This window comes from Hylobates moloch, unplaced genomic scaffold (assembly GCF_009828535.3).
Source record: "Hylobates moloch isolate HMO894 unplaced genomic scaffold, HMol_V3 SCAFFOLD_9, whole genome shotgun sequence".
Taxonomy (NCBI): Eukaryota; Metazoa; Chordata; class Mammalia; order Primates; family Hylobatidae; genus Hylobates; species Hylobates moloch.
The window spans coordinates 99,472,396-99,497,308 of record NW_026652284.1 but is presented as its reverse complement, the minus strand read 5'-3'; the positions used below and the strand labels follow the sequence as shown (position 1 = coordinate 99,497,308).

At 39.9% G+C, this 24,913-nt stretch overlaps 1 protein-coding gene and 1 long non-coding RNA gene across 2 annotated transcripts in view; one reads left to right on the top strand and one right to left on the bottom strand.

Moving 5' to 3' along the window:
- Positions 1-4,645: 4,645 nt before the first annotated feature.
- LOC131384282 (uncharacterized) overlaps positions 4,646-24,913 on the top strand; it is a 21,664-nt gene continuing 1,396 nt past the window's right edge. The window contains exons 1-2 of the long non-coding RNA XR_009214963.1: positions 4,646-4,773; positions 5,605-5,709. This is a non-coding gene — a long non-coding RNA (uncharacterized LOC131384282). The remainder of the gene's footprint in view (positions 4,774-5,604; positions 5,710-24,913) is intronic.
- The window catches only part of MAL2 (mal, T cell differentiation protein 2), a 27,530-nt gene continuing 14,555 nt past the window's right edge, over positions 11,939-24,913 (bottom strand). The window contains exons 3-4 of the mRNA XM_032760325.2: positions 15,325-15,480; positions 11,939-14,184 (exon numbers count right to left, since the gene is read on the bottom strand). Of these exons, the coding sequence (XP_032616216.1) occupies positions 14,113-14,184; positions 15,325-15,480 (228 nt within the window). The 3' untranslated portion in view covers positions 11,939-14,112. The remainder of the gene's footprint in view (positions 14,185-15,324; positions 15,481-24,913) is intronic.

Below are 24,913 nucleotides of genomic sequence, written 5' to 3'. Positions count from 1 at the left end.
GGATTTGGGGTGGAGAGTTCTGTAGATGTCTATTAGGTCTGCTTGGTGCAGAGCTGAGTTCAATTCCTGGATATCCTTGTTAACTTTCTGTCTCGTTGATCTGTCTAATGTTGACAGTGGGGTGTTAAAGTCTCCCATTATTATTGTGTGGGAGTCTAAGTCTCTTTGTAGGTCACTCAGGACTTGCTTTATGAATCTGGGTGCTCCTGTATTGGGTGCATATATATTTAGGATAGTTAGTTAGCTCTTCTTGTTGAATTGATCCCTTTACCATTATGTAATGGCCTTCTTTGTCTCTTTTGATCTTTGTTGGCTTAAAGTCTGTTTTATCAGAGACTAGGATTGCAACCCCTGCCTTTTTTTGTTTTCCATTTGCTTGATAGATCTTCCTCCATCCCTTTATTTTGAGTCTATGTGTGTCTCTGCACGTGAGATGGGTTTCCTGAATACAGCACATGATGAGTCTTGACTCCTTACCCAATTTGCCAGTCTGTGTCTTTTAATTGGAGCATTTAGCCCATTTACATTTAAGGTTAGTATTGTTATGTGTGAATTTGATCATGTCATTATGATGTTAGCTGGTTATTTTGCTCGTTAGGTGATGCAGTTTCTTCCTAGCCTCGATGGTCTTTACAATTTGGCATGTTTTTGCAGTGGCTGGTACCAGTTTTTCCTTTCCATGTTTAGTGCTTCCTTCAGGAGCTCTTTTAGGGCAGGCCTGGTGGTGACAAAATCACTCAGCATTTGCTTATCTGTAAAGTATTTTATTTCTCCTTCACTTATGAAGCTTAGTTTGGCTGGATATGAAATTCTGGGTTGAAAATTCTTTAAGAATTTTGAATATTGGCCCCCACTCTCTTCTGGCTTGTGGAGTTTCTGCCGAGAGATCAGCTGTTAGTCTGATGGGCTTCCCTTTGTGGGTAACCCGACTTTTCTCTCTGGCTGCCCTTAACATTTTTTCCTTCGTTTCAACCTTGGTGAATCTGACAATTATGTGTCTTGGGGTTGCTCTTCTTGAGGAGTATCTTTGTGGCATTCTCTGTATTTCCTGAATTTGAATGTTGGCCTTCCTTGCTAGATTGGGGAAGTTCTCCTGGATAATATCTTGCAGAGTGTTTTCCAACTTGGTTCCATTCTCCTCGTCATTTTCAGGTACACCAATCAGATGTAGATTTGGTCTTTTCATATAGTCCCATATTTCTTGGAGGCTTTGTTTGTTTCTTTTTATTCTTTTTTCTCTAAACTTCTCTTCACCCTTCATTTCATTCATTTCGTCTTCCATTACTCATACCCTTTCTTCCAGGTGGTCGCATTGGTTACTGAGGCTTGTGCATTCATCACGTAGTTCTCGTGCCATGGTTTTCAGCTCCATCAGGTCCTTTAAGGACTTCTCTGCATTGGTTATTCTAGTTATCCATTCATCTAATTTTTTTTTTCCAAAGTTTTTAACTTCTTTGCCATTGGTTCAAACTTCCTCCTTTAGCTCAGTGTAGTTTGATCTTCTGAAGTCTTCCTCTCTCAAGTCATCATTCTCCATCCAGCTTTCTTCCATTGCTGGTGAGGAGCTGCATTCCTTTGGAGGAGGAGAGGCACTTTGATTTTTAGAGTTTCCAGTTTTTCGCTCTGTTTTTTCCCCGTCTTTGTGGTTTTATGTACCTGTGGTCTTTGATGATGGTGACGTACAGATGGGTTTTTGGTGTGGATGTCCTTTCTGTTTGTTAGTTTTCCTTCTAACAGTCAGGACCCTCAGCTGCAGGTCTTTTGGAGTTTACTGGAGGTCCACTCCAGACCCTGTTTGCCTGGGTATCAGCAGCAGTGGCTGCAGAACAGCAGATATTGGTGAACTGCAAATGCTGCTGCCAGGTCGTTCCTCTGGAAGTTTTGTCTCAGAGGAGTACCGGGCCGTGTGAGGTGTCAATCCGCTCCTTCTGGGGGATGCCTCCCAGTTACGCTACTCGGGGGTCAGGGACCCACTGGAGGAGGCAGTCTGCACGTTCTCAGATCTCAAGCTGCGTGCTGGGAGAACCACTACTCCCTTCAAAGCTGTCAGACAGGGACATTTAAGTCTGCAGAGGTTATTGCTGTCTTTTGATTGTGCCCTGCCCCCAGAGGTGGAGCCTACAGAGGCAGGCAGGCCTCCTTGAGCTCTGGTGGGCTCCACCCAGTTTGAGCTTCCTGGCCGCTTTGTTTACCTACTCAAGCCTGAGCAATGGCGGGCACCCCTTCCCCAGCCTCACTGCTGCCTTGCAGTTTGATCTCAGACTGCTGTGCTAGCAATGAGCGAGGCTCCATGGGCATAGGACCCTCTGAGCCAGGTGTGGGATATAATCTCTTGGTGTGCCATTTTTTAAGCTCATTGGAAAAGCGCAGCATTAGAGTGGGAGTGACCCGATTTTCCAGGTGCTGTCTGTCACCCCTTTCTTTGACTAGGAATGGGAATTCCCTGACCCTTTGCACTTCCTGGGTGAGGTGATGCCTCGCCCTGCTTCAGCTCACTCACAGTGCACTGCACCCACTGTCCTGCACCCACTGTCCAGCACTCCCCAGTGAGATGAACCTGGTACCTCAGTTGGAAATGCAGAAATCACCTGTCTTCTATGTCGCTCACACTGGGAGCTGTAGACTGGAGCTGTTCCTATTCGGCCATCTTCGAAAGATCTTTTAAATAACAGTCTCCTACTTTTTCCATTATACCCAAATGAGAAAAAATATATAGTGCAAATGACTGATACGGTTTGGATGTGTGTCCCCTCCAAATCTCATGTTGAAATGTGATCCCCACTGTTAGTGGTGGGGCCTAGTGGGAGATGTTTAGGTCATGGGGGTGGATCCCTCGTGAATGGCTTGGTGCCATCCCCTTGGTGGTGAGTGAGTTCTCACTCTATTAGTCACTATTACAGCTGGTTGTTTAAAGAGATTGGCACCTTCTCCTCTCTCTCTCTCTCTCTCTCTCGCTCCCTCTCTCATTGTGTGATACATCTGCTGCCCATTTGCCTTCCACGATGATTGTAAGCCTCCTGAGGCCCTCACCAGAAGTAGATGCTGGCACCATGCTTCTTGTACAGTCCGCAGAACCATGAGCCAAATAAAACTCTTTTCTTTATAAATTAACCAGATATTTCTTTAGAGCAATGCAAAATGGACTAACACAATGATGAAAGTACTCAGGTTTTTTAAAATGAGCAAGTATGCTCAATATTAATTTGCACTCCCCTAAATTACCCCACATGACATAGTTTAACAATTTAAATATCCATGTTTGATTTACCTGAAATGACCAACAGATTCAAAAGTGGAAGAGATTAAAAAAACAGAAGGAAAGGAGGAGGACTTTTATCCAGACAAGAGTGTTATTAAAACATGAACAAATACCACAGGTAAATTTAGGACTGAATGGTTCCAGATAATGTGCACTTGTTTGAAGGAGACTCATAGTAGTTTGTGGGAATCTCTTAATATTATTCCTCGAGTTTGTTTTAGCAAGTCGTTTGGATTCCTTTTTCTATATTTGGAAACCAAATCTACTCAAATCCCTTTGGACTAAAAAAAATTGTGGAACCTTAGTAAATTTTGCAATGATACTCTACATAGAGTAAAATAGTATTCTTTTGGGTTAATGGCAAGCACATTTATACATTTATATTAAGTTTTATAGTAAGAGTCAGTGGAACTGGTAAAGTAAAAAGCACAAATACTTTAATGGTAAATATCATCATCCTAATTCCACTCTACAGGGGAATGTCAACATGGAGGTGAACACTGGCCAATGTGAGGGAACAACACATTAAATTACAAATAAACAACAAAATCTAATGATTGGCTATACTGATGCCCTACAGAAGGATAATGAGCAATGGAGGTCCTTAACAAATAGTGAAAGCTAAATATAACAGCCAAGGGGCTTACTGTGTAGTTTATAAAGAGGACCCCTCTTTTGTAGTTAAAGAGCAACACAGCTAAAGAGCCCACTCAAGATCTGACAGGTTTATTGAACTTCAAAGATAGTAGAATGCTCTGCCAAGGCAAATATGTAATGCTAAATTCAGCACCCTAGTAGGAAAAGCCTAGGAAAACATGAGATGGGACATTTGAGTGAATACCCTCAAATATTGAGGCTCTCCAGAATCCCCCGAACATTTAGAGCTGCAGAGGTGCCACTGCTCCCTCCTTTAATCCCTCCCTATTAATTGCTAGCACTTTCCCTACATAGCAGCCTCTCCCTCAGGAGTCAGCAGAAGGCTCTCTTTAGGATATGTCCTCACTGTTCTGCTGGCTGCCAGGCTGATAACTACAGTTAATCCTCAGATATCCCAGCTGAATTCATGCAGGGTATGTTAAAGTATAAGGAGATTATACCCAAAGCAGTTGCAAAAGTTAACTAGCATGTTTTAGTAGGAGCCAGGGGAGTACCAATGAGATTGGATTTTAAGGATGCTTGATCAAGCAAAGCGGAACATAGGACTAGATAAGAAATAATTCTTTAATCCCAGAGGTTGAGGTAACTGAATTACAAAAGAATACACTGCAAGAAGGGATTGGAAAACTCAGCAAAGTTGGCATGTTGGGATAATATATTATGTGAAGGAACAATACTCTCTAAAAGATTTTATTTTATAGGAAGTCGTAGAGGACACATAATTTACCAATGCTCTCAGGAAGGCTCTGGTGAGAGGAATCAAGAAGATCATCCTAATATCAGTGATGGATCCCCTCCAAAGACCAGGAATGATGGTATAAAAGGTATTAACACAGCCTGCCTCATCAATAATGAAGGTAAGAGCCCAAGATAAGAGTCTAGATGATGAGGCTTAACTGCCCACTTCCAGGGGGCTGCACATTCTGGGAGAGATAGTCATAGAGCCTTGACCCACAGGGATTTATGCAGATGTTTACTAGAACATGGCATTCTTAGGGGCAAGAACAAATGGACAGTGAATGAGGGTACTGCTTATTACACACAATAAAAGAGGCAAGAATAGATGAGCAGGAAGCTTTTGGCAAAGGCTCACATTTTCTTGGTCCGTTCACAAATCTGAACCAGTTTTAAGACCAGGAAACAATTGACTGACGAGGTGGATGGTTTGCCAAAGAAGAACCCTGCAACCCCAGGGCAATTGCATGCTATGATGATTCCCTTGGTCTTTCCCCAAAGAGATGTATGACAACTTATTCAAGTGATTGATATTGGGTCAAGGGGAGTTATAAGACATTTTGGAGGTTTTGGACACAATATCATTTCGCTGTTAGATTGGGTAGAAAGTTAATAAATAGAACACTGGTCAAAGTCCATCTTATGACAAACTTACTGAGTTTGTAAACTAAGCTTTGGTCATCTCCCTGGTCCCTAAATGTATAATTGGGTTTACCATACTTGGTAATTGGTGTAAACCTTGTATTGAATTTCTAGTCTGTATATTAAGAACTATCATACTGGGGAAGCCCAAGTAAAAGTTTCTGAAACTGTGCAGCCCCTCAGCCAATGTACTAAATAAAAAAAAATACTACATTTCAATGGAAGGGGGTTGACAGAGAATAGTGCCATCACTAAGGATATTAATGATGCAGGGAAGTTTGTCTTTACTATCTCTCTGTTTAACTCAACAGTATGGCCCTTGCAGGAATCAGAAGCATCCTGGAGATTGACCATAGATAGAATACCACAAGCTCAACCAACTGGTGATCCTGACTACAGCTGTGATGCCAGATGAGGTATGTTATAATTCCCTAATTCACATTGAAAGTGTAACTATTAAATTTAAAATAAAAAACAAAGAAGACTAAGTCTGGGAAACTTAGTTATCCCACATTGGAAAAGTACATAATATCATATTATGGTATGGTGAAGGAATTTGTTCTATCTTAGTCAGAAAAGAGCATCAGAAACAGTTTACTATGTGGATCAGACAGCACTAAACATATTGTTCCCTCTGTACTTTCAAGTATTGTTTCCTCTGTACTTACAAAGGCCTGAATCATCACATTGGCCACATCTGACACTGACAGATTTGTACTGGGACTGGCATAATTCTCCTGTTGTATGTCATAATCTGAAGACCACCTGGATATAACTGTAAAACATGATATTGGTTCATTACATCAATAACATCAGGATAAGCAAGGGCAGAATGAAGAGCTTGGTAAAATGTACACTCCAGAGGGCATGAGATGAACACTCTGAAGATTCAAGCACCTGCTCTTTCTGTAAAAATTTTAGACATCTACTTGTCAGGGGCATATTGGGACCTCCCCTCCAAAGAAAAAGGTAAATGGTTGCATTTTGCTTTCTTAATTCCAAAATGGAAGTACCATGGTTTGCAGGTCTCACTGGGTTTTCTAAGGCAATATGTTTCATAGGAATATCCCTTTGGCTCATACATGGTTTGACATAAAAGGGAATCATCTTTGAGTGGTGTCTGGAACAGAAAAGAGCTGTGCAGCAGATCCAGGCTGTGACATAGCAGCTTGTCTTGGTGATTTCAGTTTACCATAACAAAATGCCACAGAACTGGGTGGCTTAAATAACAGAAATTTATTTCCTCACAGTTCTGGAGGCTAGAAGTCCCAAATCCATTTCTGGCAGAGTCAATTCCTATTACGACCTCTTCCTGGCTTGCAGATGGCCATCCTCTTGGTCTGCCCTCACATGACAGAGTCAGAGAGAGTTGCTTTTCTAATAGGTCCACCAGTCATATGGATTAGGGCCCAACCTTTATAAAATCATTTAGCTTTATCTTCTGAAGATCCTAACTCCAAATACAGTTATGTTGGAAATTAGGGCTTCAACATATGAATTCAGGTGGAGGGGTATGTAAAAACAGAATCACAATTTAGGCCCTAAATTGTGGGTTCTGCAGCAAGGTCATGCCATTTAAAGTGGAAAATTAAATGCCTATTAGGAATAGCTTCTACATGCCATTGGGCCCTGGTAGAGACAGAGCACTGGACCATGGGATACCAAGTGACCAGCCACCCAGAGCTGCTCAATTGAGCTAGGTTTTGTTGGGCTACAATCAAGTCATAAATTTGGGTGAGCACAGTAGTTTATTGTAAGTGGAGACATTACTTTAGAGTGGAAGGCGTGAGTAAGCTGCATGAGCAGTTAGCTCAGACTTGCTTGTCAGCCAGCACCTCTCCCTCTAGCTCACACCTTTGCCTTTTATGGGGGCTTCCTTATGTGGGTACATGCTGAAAATGCATGATAGAGTCATATCCAGGGGTGGTTTTGAAGAAAGTGGTGAGGAAAATATCTTAAAAATAAGTGGAGCTTAATCATCACCTCCCCTTGTTTTTTTGGAGCTTTTTTTTTAATTGAAGTGAAATTCACATATAAAATTAACCATTTTAAAGTGTACAATTCGGTAGCATTTAGTACATTTACAATGTTGTGCAATCATCACCTCTACCTACATCTTAAATAGTTTCATCACCCCGAGAGGAAATTCAATACCCATTAAGCAGTCACTCTTCAATCCCTCCTCCTTCCAGCCCCTGGCAATTACTGATCTGCCTTCTGTCTAGATAGATTTATTGATTCTGTATATTTCATATAAATCATACAATGACCTTTTGTGTGTGTCTTCTTTCACTTAGCATAATGTTTTCTAGGTTCAGCTATGTTGTGGCATGTATCAGTACTTCATTTTTTTATGGCTGAATAACATTCCATGTTATGTATGGATATACCACATTTGTTCATCCATTCATCCATTGGTGGGATTTGGATTGTTTCCTCCTTTCAGGTATTGTGAATGGCCATTCGTGTATAGTATTTGCTTTATTTGCTTGAGTATCTGTTTTAAATTCTTTGGAATGCATACCTAGGAGTGGAATTACTGGGTCATATAATTCTATTGTTTGCCCGCCAAAATATTTGGAGGAACTGTCAAATTATTTTCCACAGCAGCTGCACCATCTTACATTCTTATGAGCAATTTACAAGGCTTCCAACTTCTTTTCTTTAAAAAATTATAGCTAACCATCTTAGTGGGTGGTGAAGTGGTAATTATTGTTTTTGCGTTTTCTTGGTAGCTAATGTTGCTGAGCATCTATTCATGTGCTTTTTAGCTGTTTGTATATCTTCTTTGGAGAAATGTCCATTCAAGTGTTTTGCCAATTTTTAAATTGAGTTGTTTGACTGTTTTTTGTTGAGTTGTAAGAATTCTTTATGTATTCTGGATACTGGACCCTTATCAGATGTATTTGCAAATGCTTCCCATTGTGTAAGTTTTTACTTTCTTTGCAGCATCCTTTGATGTAAAAATAGTTTAAAATTTTGATGAAGACCAATTTAGCTGTTTTTTTCTTTGATTGCTTATGCTTTTAGTGTCATACCTGAGAATCCATGGTCAAATCCAAGGTCATTGGGATTTACCCCTATGTTTTCTGAGTTTATCTGATGAAACTTTTGTGGAATAAAAGTTCTCTGAGGTGAGAATATATATAGTCATGTGCAGTGGGCTTATGGAGTGCTTGCTCCAGAAGCATGAAATCACACTCAACTTAGCATCTAACCAGGGAGCTAGCCCCATGACTGTGGTCATTGACCATATCACATAGCGCACGATCCAGGACCAACCAGCCTGATTGTGTTGGAATAGCCTGCTAAAAGCACATTTGAGGCACCAGCACAGGGGCAATACCCATGATAGTGGGGTGCCGTTTTCCTGAATGCCACATGCACATTGAACTTGAGACTTCTATAGAGTATTGTGTTTCCAAAAGGAAAAACTAATCGGCCTGGGAAAAGGGAGATGAAAACAGGAGTGGCCTCATTTACCATCACTCCCAGTGACTCACTATGGACTTTGTGCTTCCCATCCTTACAATTTGGGGTTCTGCTTGGTTACCATTCTGATCTCCAAAGGAGGCTTATTCTTATGTGGGGCAGAGCAAGGGTTTTACTGAACTTACAAGCTGTGGCTGCTGTTGAGCCATTTTGGAGTCTTTAAGCACCAAGCGAGCAGGAAACAGTTGCCCTCTTTGCAGGGGTAATTGATCCTGATAAAAACGTACGTAGGGCTGTTATTACACTATAGAAATAGGGATGAATACGTATGAAGCTCAGGTGATCCACATGGGCACCTTTGTGGTAATTCTTTGCCCAATTATGACTGTGGATGGAGAAGTGCAGTGACCCCCACCTGAAAAAGTTACTGTTGTCTTGGATTCAGACCCTTCAAGAATGAGGGTGTGGGTCACACCACCAGATAACTCACCCAGACCTGCAAAGGTAGGTGATGGCTGCTAAGAGAATTCAGAATGGATGGTTGGAGAGAGAGATGAATATCAGTTGTGGCCCCAAGACCAACTGCAGTGACCGAGTTTGACCCACTAACCTTTCTTTTCTAAAAGTCTTCCCCTCAGGATGAGAGGCCCACTGAGGAGCTCCTAGGATATGCATGGAGAAGTGGATTGATTTGGTACAAGGGGTGAAAAGTGGCAGTTATGAAGTGTGCTGTTTAGATCTCCAAAATATAACCATCCACATGGAGTGCAGTTATCTGACAGCACCAGTTGCAGATGCCCTCAGGATCTTCCTTCAGTGTCCAAGCCAATGAGCTGAGGCCATTCATTCTGGGCAGTCCACAGGCAATGACTGCACATGGTGTTGGTATCAGGGCTCATCGTTTCTAGTTAGTGTAAGACTCCTCCTCTATGGGCAGTCTTGGTGCTGGAGCTCACTGCTAAATTGGTTGAGACTTTCTCAGAATGAGCAGTCTGAGGCTCTTCCTACCTAATCTTACTTCTCCTTTCATAAGGGTCAAACCTGCATCAGGGGCAGAAAGATTTTTTTTCCTACTTGTGCTCTCTCTCCTCTTTATATTTTATAGGCATTATCTCCAACCAACATCTTGTACTTTGAACTGCCTCTTGGCTTCTTCTTTCCAAAGGACCTCCTATCCCAGACTTGCATCATCATCATCACTGGTAGATGATAACTTAGGCTTGAATAAAGTAAGTGGCTCACCTCAGGTCCCACAAATGTTAAATGGACTATTTTTTCACAATACTTATTCTCATACTGAATAATATCCATGAAATCATGCAATTGATGTGCAAGTTATAATTCCCTAATTCACATTGAAATTATAACTATTAAATTTAAAATAAAAAACAAGACTAAGTCTGGCCAACTTAGTTATCCCACATTGGAAAAGTACATAATATCACACTTTTTGTTCTATGAAAGCATATTTGGCCAAGAGTTAATTTTTGAGATTTAGTCAACGTAGTCATTCTGAAGAAATGGAATACCTATCATCTTACTGAGAAACCAATTTCAGTGTTTATGGCTGCCAGCCTCTGTTAGACACTTCATCTTAGTGTCTAACATAGACACTTCCATCAAAACAGCAAAGGAGATAGTCCAGTTTTATGCCCTCCAAGCCAATATTCTATTCCTATGATCTCTAAAATGGAGTATGTGCACTTAAACAAATATGCAAGATAAATTAGAGTGACAAAGGAAATATTTTAACTCTATGAGCATAAAATTAAACTTTTACTAATAGGTTGGTGCAAAAGGAATTGCAGCTTTTGCCATTACATTCAATAGCAAAAACCACAATTACTTTTGAACCAACCAAATACTTAAATAGGTAGACACCAGTTCATATATTCCACATGCATAAAGTATGTACGCTCAAAAATGGAGACAATTGTTAAAACCTGCTGTCTAAAATTAACAAAACACAAACCTTACATTCCAGTGGAGAGGAGGACAAATATAATACATTAATGCTATATGCATATACACCATACATAAAATATGTCCTAAGTGCCATGGAGAAAATGTAGAAAAGGAGAACAGTGAGTGCTAGTGTGAGATTCAAGATTAAATGTGGTTCTGAGGTAGGACCTCACTGTGAAGGTGATGACTAAGCAAAGACCCAAAGAGGGTGTGAAAGCCAGCTCTGTAGGTAACTTGAGAAAAGAGTGCTCCAGAGAGGAACTAGGATTGTCCTTTTGCTAAGGGCGCAGCCTAATAAAAGTGTAACTAACATCCTTTTTTATTACAAAGTTGGACATTCAATAAAATCACGAGTCCTTGGTTATGACAAAAATGTTCTAAGATATGACATTTACCATAAATAATTATGTTGTTAAACATTCTGCTAAAACTGCTCTGGGTGAAGAAAAGATCACATTTTTGGATATGGATGTAAAATCTGGGTGAACTTAGGCAAACAGAAATTAAGAGTCTGCACTTTGGAGTCAGACTGTTGGGGTTTAAATCCCAGCTTTCTCACTTGCTAGGCAGGCAGCACTGGATGTTTCTTAAGGTTTGTGTTTTAGTCTCCAAGCCTTTAAAATGGGATAAGAGTATACACCCCATAGGGTTATGAGGAGCAATAAATGAATATTTGAAAAAATGCTGGAAACATACAAAACATGGTATAAATGCTTTTAAAATAAAACAATTCTCTCTTTTTAGCATGGATAGTGTTTTTTTGTGAGACAGGGTCTCACTCTGTCACCCAGGCTGGAGCCTCAACCTCCTGGGCTAAAGCAATCCTCCCACCTCAGTTTCCCAAGTAGCTGGGACTAGAGGCACGTGCCACATGCACCCAGCTAATTTTTGAATTTTTTTGTAGAGATGAGGTCTCACTATATTGCCCAGGTTGGTCCTGAATTCCTAGTCTCAAGTGATCCTCCTGCCTTGGCTTCCCAAAGTGTTGGGAATATAGGCATAAGTCATCACACTCGGCAAAATGGAATTCTCATTTAAATTTCCTTTGCAACGTTACTTCCAAAGACTTACTTACCTCTTTCACCTTCATCAAAGAAAAAAGACTTACTGACAATTCCTGAGAGACTTTTACACAGAAATGTTTAAAATAGAACTTTTTATACATTATAAGTCTAGAAGCTCTGTCAAATTTATATCAAATCTTTAACTGAATTTCAAAGTGAATGGTGTAATAGATGACCACAAAGATTATCAAATGAATACTTTATTAGAGACATAACACGTATAAAATAAATTTCTTTTCATCATGGAGTTACCAGATTTTAAAACCAACCAACACTTTCTCATTTTTACAGCTAAGACATGTCAAATTCTTAAATGCCATAATTTTTGTTCAACTGCTTTGTCATTCAACTCACAAATCTAGAATGCAATTAATCTACAAATCTACGTATTCACAGATGTGTCTTAGGCCTGGTTTGTAACAATCTAGAAGCAATCTGTTTACCAAAGTGCCACCAAAGTATTTTAAATCAATTTAATGCCACCAAACATAAGCCTGCCAAACCTGGGAAACAAAAATAAAATCTCACAACTAAATTCTAGCAGACTAAACGATTCCAACTAGAATGGACTGTATATCCATATGGCACATTTATGACTTTGTAATATGTAATTCATAATACAGGTTTAGGTGTGTGGTATGGAGCTAGGAAATCCAAGGAAGTGTAGGATATTATAGAAAAGATCTGATGTAAGTATAAAGTCATATGCCTGACTTCCTCAAGCCTTTTGTTTTTCCTCATGTCTTCTGTCTTTATATTTTTATCACAAACCAAGATCTAACAGGGTTCTTTCTAGAGGATTATTAGATAAGTAACACTTGATCATTAAGCACTGATCATGCCACTCATTCACGGTTGTTCTATGTTCCATGAACTCTAATAGCCCAACTTATACATGGCACTCCAAGGGGGTGCTTCAGCCAGAAAGTTAAGGGCTGAAAGAGTAGAACAATACAAAAGCCCTAGTGTGGTGGGAACTGTGGCCTCACTCTTACTTGTTCTTCCATTCAAAACAGTTTGGCACCTTTCCATGACCAGGATCTCTACAGGTAGGTTAAAATACTTTTCTGTGCTATTCAGCCAGAAATAGTTTTTGTGCTGGCTATGATTTTAAAACAGATTTTGTCTGTCACCAGTGCAAAAACAATACAGATGTCTGGGCTAATACAAAAACACGTAAGAATCTACAACTTTATATTTAATACTCTATTCAAATTTAACTCAAAGTAATGCAAAATAATTAGAAGTAAAAACTTAATTCTTCTGAGAGCTCTATTTGGAAAAGCTTCACATATCCACACACAAATATGGGTATATTCATGCACAGGGCAAACAACTGTATTCTGAAGCATAAATAAACTCAAAGTAAGACATCAGTAGCTAGATACCAGTTCCAGTTCCAGTATTGGTTAATGGTCTCTGGGGATCCCATTTTAAGCACTCTCAGATGAGGATCTTGCTCAGTTGTTAGACTATCATTAGTGTGATTAAGCAACTGAAGTTTACTTCATAAATTACTTTTTCCTATATCCAGGACTCTGCCTGAGACAGTTTGAGAAATTTTATACATTCCTCCAAAGGTAAGTATTTGACTATTAACACAAAGGCAATGTGATTATTGCATAATGAGACTAAATATTATGTGGCTTGTCTATTAGGTTTATAAGTTTTCATGATCAGTTCAAGAAAATGCAGAACATATATAACTAATGTTTTACACCAGTGGTCGACAAACTATGGCCCACAGGTTAAACCCAGCCTCCCCTTGTTTTTATAAATAAGTTTTATTAGAACATAACCACACTCATTCATTTCTGTATTGTGTATAGCTGCTTTCACGCTATAACAGCAGAACTGAATAGTTGTGACAGAGACTGTATGGACCATGAAGCATAAAAAATATTTACCATCTGGCCCATTCTAAAAAAAAGTGTGCCAATTCCTGGTTTACACTAAAATATAGAGTTCAGTGGGAAGCCTATTTGAAATGTGTTTTTTTAGGGGCTGTAATTACCAATTAAAATTAAGGTTCAGGTGACTCAGCAACCAAACAAAAGGGATACTAATTTTTTATGAACAATATATTTGTATTTTATGGACATAAAAGGAAACTTTCAGAAGGAAAGGGAAAAAGGAAGAGAAGGGGAGAGATGTAAAATAAAAGGCCATTTCTTTAATACCATAATAAAATTAACATTCCATCCATGAAATAAACCAAAACTTGAGCTTAGAGTCTCTCTCTACTAAACACATTACTTTTGGAATGTTTTTGCATCTGGACAAAATGGTATCCAAATTGATCAGACATATAAAGTAGACAAATGAAACTAACACACGACTGCCAGTTTCTAAGGAGTGTTACGGTCGCCATCTTCGTAAAGCCAGACCCAAACTGCAACCATAACAAGCTGTCGTCATAAAGGCAAAAATCTAAGAAAAAAGAAACAAAAATTCACATGAGATTTACAACACTGACTTATAAACACTGTCCTAAAGAAAAACCATATGAAGTTTGACCAATCTACCTAAAGACACTTCACTTACAAAAATATTTTATATTTTTTTGATGATTTGTACAACTGTTTTATTCCCTCATACAATTACCCAACCCCCTTCCTTTAAACATTTTAGTCCCTAATAATTTTCTCATTTGTGGACAACTTTACACTGAACATTTGTTCACATTCTGGGCTCACTTATTAAGTATTTGTGAATCCCTAGGCACTGTATTTAATTCAGCATGAAGTTCTGTTCATGTAGTGGCTTCACAGCCAAGGAAGCCAGCAACTATCAGAACCTGAGGATGCATCAAATAATTTCGGTGATGATGGAAGGTAACTTTAAAACTCAACTAAGACAAGTGGAAATGAATCATCAGGTTGGCTTGCTCTTGTATGGGAGACAGTCCCAACAATGATCTCTAACAACAAAAATAATATATTATTTCCTCAAATTATCTACACAAAATGACAAATTCACTCCAGTATATGAATTAAAGATGATTTAAAAAACTTAATAAATACCCCAAGGAATATATTTCATCTGCCTATCATCTACTGCAATGGCTGGCATATTTGCCTCCCTTACTCACCTGCACTTTCCTTAATGGCAGGAACTGCAACTTATTCACCCCATCCTCAACACCCAGCAAAATTACTTGATAAATTGTAGGCCCACAGTAACTATTCATTGAATAGAAATAAATTGCAAGCAGCTATCGAATACTAAAGAACAAAACTGGGAAATCTCCCTTACCATCTCTGAAAGTAATCAGAAGCAAAAAACACAATTCTTTTTGCAAAGTAGACATTGCTGTGCAAAGCCAAGCAGTCCTACTGGCTCGCTATGATCTTACATGAACATCAACCTCTTCGTGCTACAGTTTAATCACCCACAACACTGGGGGTGGTCATGGCACTTTGCTTACAGGGTTATTGTACAGATAAATAGCTATCATATATTTAATGCCAATGGCTAGCATTGAAGAAAACTATTGTTGCCTGAGGAGTTTCTTGGAGGCCTTGACAGTAGAGCGGAAGTGCTGGTGAATGGTACTCATTGAATACTTACTGAGGCTGCTACGTTTATGTTATACTGGTTATCACTCAGGAGCGGCTGCCCGGTCACGGTTGCATTGCAATGTAAATCATGCAGGGATGTGGCTGCTGCTTCCAATAAAAAGGCTCCAAAATAGAAGACAAATACTGTAAAATGGTAGGCAAAATCCTAAAAGAGGAGAGAAAAGACATCTGCAATTAAAAAAAAATAAGATTTTTTCTGTTCCTTATTTTAAATGATGAAGTTTAGGTTAGCAAGATCAAAACATTTAATTAAACAATCTTAACTATATTCACTGTTTATCTTAGCTGCTTTACAAATGTCAGGCTATTAGAATCCAAGTGAAAATCAACTGACCCATCTTAATTGGCACATTGGTAAACCCTTCCATATACTGAATTTTATAATAATATGTAATTGTAATTTGGATTAAGATGCCATAGAGATCAATGTTAATTAGGATAATATAAAAAAGCCATAACATATGCTGTCTTTAAAATTCAAGTAAAATAGCATTTAACATCTTTTTATTATGGTTATGATAGGTATACATTATATAATTATTTTTGAGCAGTTATTTTTATCATTAGAGATTTTCCACTGAAAGATACAGAAGACTAATAATAGAATTCAATAACATATATTCATATATTTCATTAAAAACTACTAACATATATACTTCCACGAAAAGTATAAGAACTTGTTTATTAGGTTTTTTGTATGTTGCTGACTTCCATGTGAAGCATAACACTATTACAGTTCATATTGTCTTACCTGAATTAACATACCATCAACACATCACTGTTTAATAGCTCCCACATATCAGGTACCTTATGTGCATTATTACTCATCCTTATAACCACCATTTATTATCTCCATTTTACAAAGAATTTCTTCTTTCTTTTCAGTTAAATGACTGTTTAAAGCCACATAAATACTAACTTTTGGAGGCAGAAAAACATGTAGTGTGTCTGGTCCCAAAGTCCAGTTTCTTTAGTTTTCAAAAAAAATTATTTTAATTGACAAAAATCATACATATTTATCGTGTACATGTTTTGAAATATTTATACATTGTGGGATGGCTAAGTGGAGCTAATTTATATATACATAAATATATATATATATATATATATAAATATATATAAAACCTCCCATAATTATCTTTTTGTGGTGAGAACATCTAAAATTTTTAGCATTTTTTTTTTTTTTTTTTTTTTGAGTCGGAGTCTTGCTCTGTTGCCCAGGCTGGAGTGCAGTGGCACAATCTCGGCTCACTGCAAGCTCCGCCTCCCGGGTTCACGCCATTCTCCTGCCTCAGCCTCTCCGAGTAGCTGGGACTACAGGCGGCCGCCACCACGCCCAGCTAATTTTTTGTATTTTTAGTAGAGACGGGGTTTCACCATGGTCTCGATCTCCTGACCTCGTGATCCGCCCGCCTCGGCCTCCCAAAGTGCTGGGATTACAAGCGTGAGCCACCGCGCCCGGCCAAATTTTTAGCATTTTTCAAGAATACAATACACTGTTATTAACTATAGTCACCATGCTGTACAATAGATCTCTTGAACTCATTTCTCCTAACTGAAATTCTGTATCCTTTGACCAACATTTCCCCAGTCCCCCATCACCCCATACCCTGGTAATCACCATTCTATTCTCTACTTCTGTGAATTCAACTGTTTAAGATTTCACATATAAGTGAGATCATGTGGTATTGGTCTTTCCATGCCTGGCTTATTTCACATAACACAATGTTCATCTATATTGTAAATGACAGGATTTCTGCCTTTTTAAAGGCAATTAGGATTGTGAATATATACTGCATTTTCTTTATCCATTCATCTACTGGCCCTTAGGTTGATTCCATATCTTTGGGTTTTGAATAATGGTGTATTGAAAATGAGAATGCAGATATCTGATTTCATTTCCTTTGGATATATACCCAGGCGTGGGATTGCTGGATCATATGGTAGTTCTATTTTTAACTTTTTGAGGAACTTCCACACTGTTCTCTGTAACGACTGTACTAATTTACATTCCTACCAACAGTGTGCAAGGGTTCCCTTTGAAGTCTACCTTCTTTCCTATCAAACCTGTTATTGATTTCTATTACTGTTATAGCAGTATTACAAAGGAGAGCATTGCACTGCCTTTGTAAATTCCCATACAGCAAATGATACTGTTTATAGAGACTGTTCTCACATCTGGCCGGGCGCGGTGGCTCATGCCTGTAATCCCAGCACTTTGGGAGGCTGAGGCGGGTGGATCATGAGGTCAAGAGATAGAGACCATCCTGGCTAACACGGTGAAACCCCGTCTTTACTAAAAACACAAAAAAATTAGCTGGGCGTGGTAGCGGACGCCTGTAGTCCCAGCTACTTGGGAGGCTGAGGCAGCAGAATGGTATGAACCTGGGAGGCGGAGCTTGCAGTGAGCCAAGATCGCACCACTGCACTCCAGCCTGGGCAACATAGCAAGACTCTGTCTCAAAAAAAAAAAAAATGTTCTCACATCTAAAATACTCTGCTAGGACAAATTTAACCATGGGTAAGAACTACAAAGGTGTGCTTTCTATTAAATAACTGTCATTTGTAAACTGATTCACAAATGCCTTCAAAAGATTTAAAAAAAGTGTTACATACTGGCCACTTGTTTATAGGAGAGATGCTCAAATACATGTGGTTGTTCAACAAATTATTAGTTGATGAAGGTCAAACCCCAAATTGAAATGTCACCATTTTTAATGGCTAAATGAAATGATGCTAGATCTTAGTAAAAAAAATTAAGAGAAAATTTGTCTGAGATCATTAGGCACTCATTTAACTTACTGAGGTGAATCATCAGAAATAGTTTATCTTTAAATAAAGAGATTTGGTGACAGGACCTGCAACTCTTCATGTGATCTGATCCCTTGATTTCTCTACCATTACAAACCTTTTTCAATGTCATCCACATTCACCTCATTGTGGTCCCTAGGAAGCATGTTATAGCTCAAGGATGCTACTCTTTACACATGGTATTGTCTCTGCCAGAAAGGATTCTGCCCACAAGCAATTACTGCTTGCCCCTTCCCCCTCTCTCTCTATTCCTGCCAATTTTGCTTCTTCCTCCCTCCTTTTCGAAGTATCTGAATGAAATTGTGGTTTCAAGGCTTTCCTGTCCAATCCTATTTCTTCCCCTTTCATCTTTTATAGGTGTTACTTCCCAATACACTTCTTGCGCTTCTCACTCCATATGCTTGGGTCATCCTATCCAGCCAGGGTCATATATACTCTTGGGAGAAAATACATAGTGTGGAATTTATGGCAATGCCAGTGTGAAAATCACTATGGAGGTTCCTAGAGTTTTAGAGCCTCTAGTAACCTGCACTGGAGAGTGACAAGTCTTTGAAAAGCAGCTCCTGGTACTAGACCTGGTAGAGAAGAAACACTTGATCATGAGACACCAGTGGCCAGGCATCCAGAACTGCTTAATTTGAATTGGGTCCCATGGAAGCCACTAACTCAAAAAGTCAGGTGGGCTAGCAGCTGTCTCCTTGTGATAGGAGGGGCACATATGATATTGACCTGAGCAAGACCAGTTAACAAGAGGTAACTGCATGAACAGGTAGCCTAGGCTCTTAGACTCTCATATTACCCACCAGAGTGGAACTGCTCTCCTTCCTCAGTTCATATCTATGGCCACAGGGAAGAGGGGTTTCCTTATGCCCACCTGAAGGAGAAAAAAACCCTGGGCTTTGTTTTTGGAAGAGTTGGCTCCTGTGTGGTTGCAAGGTGGAAAGGGACGGCAGCTGTATTATATGTGCATTATAGCCACATTCAGAGTTGGCTTTGAAAGACAGTGGTTAGGGACTATTTTCCCAATGGGTAGAGCTGAGTGATGATGCATGTCATACACTTTACTCAGAAAGAAAAGTGGCCCATGGCTGGGTGTGGTGGCTCGTGTCTGTAATCCCAGCACTTTGGGAGGCCGAGGTGGTGGATCACTTGAGGTCAGGAGTTCGAGACCAGCCTAGCCAACATGGCAAAAGCCCATCTCTACTAAAAATACAAAAATTAGCTGGCCATGGTGGTGCATGCCTGTAATCCCAGTTACTTGGAAGGCTGAGGCAGAAGAATTGCTTGAATCCAGGAGGCGGAGGTTGTAATGAGCAGAGATCCTGCCACTGCACTCCAGCTTGGGGGACAGAGCAAGACTCCATCTCAAAAAGAGGAAAGAAAAGAGGCCCACAGTGAGAATATACATAGACTGATGATCAATAGCAAATAGCCTACTGTACTTGTCAGGGCCATGGGATAAAACAGATCAAAGCTTCAGGGACAAGGAAGGGATACGGGATTAGGCATAGTATGTGGAGATCTTTCTGTCACTTGGTAATGCTTACCAGAAGCATCGCTTTGGAATGCTATGTAGCCAAAAGGACCCTTCCAGTTGATGTTAGCAATCCTTTGTCATCAATTGCCCCATACCTGGCATTATGGGCACACAAACAGAGTACCCATGGTCAGAGAAAGTGGCCATGGAAAGGCCCAAGAGCATGGCCTCCTTATTGCCAAAGCTGATCTACCCACTGCTTCCTCTGAATGTTGAACTGCCAGCAACAGAGACCAATTCTGAGCTCCTGATAAGGGATTATCCTCAAGGGGACCAACCAGTCACCTGTAGTAAATGAATGAAAACTGAGCTCCTACCTTCCTGGAGGGCAAAATATTTCACTCTCACAAAAACAGACACCTGTAATCGTTATTCTCACTAAAATAGAATTACCTAGGGCATCGATTTATGAATTTGCTTTTCTGACTCTCTGAGCTTGAGCCACCAGCTATATCCAAGGATTTACAGACCGCATTCACTCACAGGCATTCACGCAGTCTCTGATCAAGGAAACCACTTCTCAACAAAGCAGGAGTGGAAAAGGATGCCTACCCATGGGCTGCACACATACTGCACCACCTAGAAGCTGCTGGCCTGGCCTGATAGCATAAAGGAATAGCTGGCTGAAGGCACGGCTTGGAGGCACTAGTGAGGATGGGGGTCATCCTTTAGGATGCAGTAGATAAACTGAAGAAGAGTTTCCTACATGTTATTGTGTCCCCATTGGAAGAATGTAAACTTAGTAAAAGCAAGAGTTTCTCCACTTGTCATCGCTTCTAATAACCTGCTGAAATCCTTTATGTCCCCACAACTCTAGGTTTTTCATAGTCAGGGGTCCTTGTCCCCTCTGTCCTTGACAGAGGATACAGCAATGGTCCCATTGAGCTACAAGCTATGGCTACTCTCTGGCCACTTTGGACTCTTTTGTCCAGGGACAAAAAGGCAGGAAGAGGAGTTACCATCTTGACAAAGGTAGTTGCCACTAAACATCAAGAGAAGGTAGAGCTGCTGGAAGTCAGGATGGCAGTAAGGAGCATGTATTGCCCTAGTGTATGTGCCACAGGAGGGCGAGAGGAATTATATGTAGACCTCAGGTCATCTGCTTGAGGTCTTCTTGGAAGTCTCTCTGCCAATTGTGACTAAAAACAAACAAGTGTAGCAATGCTGGCCTGAAGCAGATGTGGTTGCCAGGTGCCCTGACTCTCTCAGGAATGAGATTTGGATTCACCACCAGGAAACCACTGAGACCACCAGACAGGAAAGCTGAGAAGAGGAATGTAAAATGGTCAGTGGAAGAAGAAGAGTACCAGTTGGCCTTGAGACCAACTCCAATGAACGGAGATGTCATGTATCCCTCTAACCTCTCTCCTTTAAGTCTTTCTTCAGGAAGAAAGGCACACTGGAACCCCAGAGGAGCGACTTCACAGATGCGTATGGAGAAATGGATCTGCAGTATGAGAGGAGAGAATGGAGCATCTAATTGTGCACTGCACACATTTTCCATCAAGAAGGAACTTGGTTTAGCTGTGAGGCATGCAGGTAGCTGACAGCCTCCAGCTTCAGTGGATTTGAGATCTGCTACAATGCATGAGCCAAGGCCACATTCTTCCTGGATATCCCCCAACCCCACTAATGACAGCACAGTGGAGGTACTAGTGCTTGGCCACTTGTGCCCAACACAAAACTCTCAAAGGACAGGCTGTGCTCTGACGTTTTGTATGAATTTGGTCAAGACTTTGTGGAGTATATCATTCTGGGTCTTCTTCCTGATCTTACTTCCTCCTTTATTTTCTTTTACAAGTGTTATCTCCCCTTTCCCTTAAACAAACAACAACAACAAAATGCACAAAAAGCCCAAACCAAAACTCTTGTACTTCTCAGTCCATCTTAGAGTCTGCTTCCCAGTGAAGCTGAGATGACACGTATGTTGTTTTGGCATGCTAGGATTTTCCTTTTTGGCTATTAACATAACAATGCATTAATTTTGTAACAATTTCTTTACTTACATTGTCTACTACAACAAAATCTTTGAGAGCAATAGATCTGTCTTTTTTCACAATTGTATTCCCAGGGCCTAGTATAGGGCCAACTACTCAGTAAATATTCCCAACCCCTGGTGGACTGTACCTGTGTTTGTATTTGGCCATCCTGAGTGTACTATTCCAATTTGTGCCAGGTGTGGGATGTGCGTTGGATGTGTGTTAAGAAGGTCTTCCACAAGGCTCACTCATTGCATTTGACAGCCCAGATCATTTCTGCTAAGCCAGTGGTTCTCAAATGTTAGCCTGCATCAGAACCACCTGAAGAGCTTGTTTAAACAGAAACAACTGAGTCCTACTCCCAGAGTTTCTGACTTAGCAGGTCAGGGTGGAACCTGAGAATGTCCATTTCTGACACATTTCCAGATGCTGCTGCTCTTCTGGCCAGGACCACCATTTGTGAATCTCTGCCCTAGGCCCCTGGCCTCCACTATTAGCAGATGAGCCCAGCCTCTTTCTTAATTGCCTTCATGTGCTCTTGCTGTTTCACCAATCTTATCAATGCTCACATACCCCAGAGCACTGCCCACTCTGTGTTTGCCTTTCCTCAGCCTCAAGCATAGCTTCCACCCCACGCCCCCGCAAGTGACTATATCTCACATTCTTGTCTTAAGCCCATGCTTTGCTCTTTGGTTCAGGGTCAAACTTCCATCTACTAGTTAGAAAAAAGCTGCATTGTGTATAGGGGGATCCTCGTTTACATTAGCAGCAGCAAGAAAAATGGATGACAACCACTTTGAACCTGTTTTCTCATTTGTAAAAATGAGAACAAGAATACTTATCACCCATAAAGAATTGTCATTAAGGTCAAATAAGCAAATGAATATGGGGCCAGAAAATATAGCTGAGGACATGTAAGATATTAAGCAGTGGATGGAGCTGAAGGCCGTTATTCTAAGTGAAGTAACTCACTTATTTGAAAACCAAATATTGTATGTTCTCAGTTGTAAGTGGGAACCAAGCCATGGGCATGCAAAGGCATACAGAGTGGTATAATGGACATTGGAGACTCAGGAGTGGGTGAGAAGAGGGGAAGGAGGGATAACAAACTACATATTGGGTACAACGTATACTACTCAGGGGGCTGTTACACTAACATCTCAGATTTCACCACTATGCAATTCATTCATGTAATAAAAAACCACATGTACCCTACAAGCTATTAAAATAATATATTTTTTTAAGAGTTTTTTTTAAGTGATGTCCATAACAGGCAAATGATCAAATGTGTGCCAGTTATGCTTTGGGGGAATAAAGGGAAACATGTTTAATTGCATAGGATTTTTAAATAGCTCTATTTTTCTAAAATGTTATCTTTCCTTAGTACCCTTCCCCTACAAAGGGGACTATAAATTTAGAATCTTCTGTTTAAAGTTCCACAAAAATGGTATTTTTTCCTCTCCAGAAAAAAAATACAGAAAAGCTATTTCAAAACCAAAGTCTCCTTATTTTCCTGGAATAGAATGAGGCAAGTATTTAGTACTTTATATCTCTTATTAGATATTACATTTTTATTTCACAGCTAGAAAGCTCAGGAAAAACTGCTGAAGCTATCTATCATGAATGTAAATTTAATTTCTTAGTCAATAAAACCCAGAAGAAATAGTAAACTCAATATCCTACAATAAATACATCTAGTAAATAAGTTCTTTATCAAAATGCATTCTTGCTTCCTTCAAGCATGGTATAAAATGGTAATAAACTATCATCACAAGAGAAAACAACTATTTTTGAGCCATTAACGTCTAACAGTTCCAGAATGCGACAATTAAAAATTGTTACCAACTTGTGACAATTCCCTTATATACATGGCTAAAAAGTTTTCCTGGGAGAGGGTACAAAGTATGTTACCAAACCTATCAAAAGCAAGCCATGCAATAAAAAATGACTGAATGATAAAAGATACACACACAAAAGAAGAAAAAAAGAAACCCTTTCAAAATAGGGAAAACATTTAATAAATTCCTTGAAGACAAGAGTTAGATATTAGAAAGCACGCCTACCATACAATCAACCCTGTGCACTGCTATTACCATTTTGCCTCAGTAACAGTGGACTACTCCAGCTAAAAGACCACAGGTAACCTCTGCAGCTGACCTGTGAAACAAAGATTTCCAATTTCAGCTGTCACTTTCATAGAGTAGCACAATTAAAACAACAGAAACGCTTGACATTTAATTTTCTGAACATCAGATATAATGCTACAAATGGGTGGGAAATGCAAACTTGGGAAAACAAATTAATAAGGACATGAATGACTGTACTCAATACCACATATATTATTACCATTTTACAGAGGAAGAAATTAAAATTGAGAGAGGTTAACAATTGTGCCCAAAGCTACACAGCTACTAAGCAAACCAGATCTATGCTCAAAGGCCATGCAGGACTGTAACCATGGTACTCCACTTCCTTCTTAGCTTTATACTAAGCTATGCCATTTGCCCCAGGGCTGGCTTAAAGGCCAGCCACATTCCCTACACTTCACCACTAATAACATTTAGGATTACAGTTCCTCTTATGCCCTATAAATAAAACAAGAACAGATATTTAACATCTGCACTAAAGCTGTGGAATAATATGTTATACTTGAAAGGAATATATATAAAGCCTGACTGAAGGTCTGATGTAAGCTTCTAAACACCAAAGTGTGATCATAACCTAATGGGGGTTCTTCCTGAACTTCCCTGAAGCACTGAGATCCACTGAGTCATTCTAAAACAGTCTTAGAGAATAAATGGCTGCAAGCATGAAAGACAAGCTCTATATACTAAACAAAAAGTTGATCTAATTTAATGGTGTCATAATTTTAAAAATTGTGTTGATTGCAATTTTTTTTTTTTTTTTTTTTTGAGAGACAAGGTCTTGCTCTGTCTCCTTGGCTGGAGTGCAGTGGTGTGATCATGGCTCACTGCAGCCTCGATCTCCTGGGCTCAAGTGATCCTCCTGCCTCAACTTCCTGAGTAGCTGGGACTACAGGAGTGCAATACCATGTCCAGCTATTTTTTGTAGTTTTTGTAGAGACAGGGTTACACCACGTTTCCCAGGCTGGCCTTGAGCTCCTGGTCTCAAGTGATCCTCCTGCCTCAGCTTCCCAAAGTCCTGGGACTCTGGGCATCAGCCACTGTACTTGGTCACAATTTTTTTTTTTTTTTTGAGATGGGAGTCTTGCTCTGTCACCCAGGCTGGAG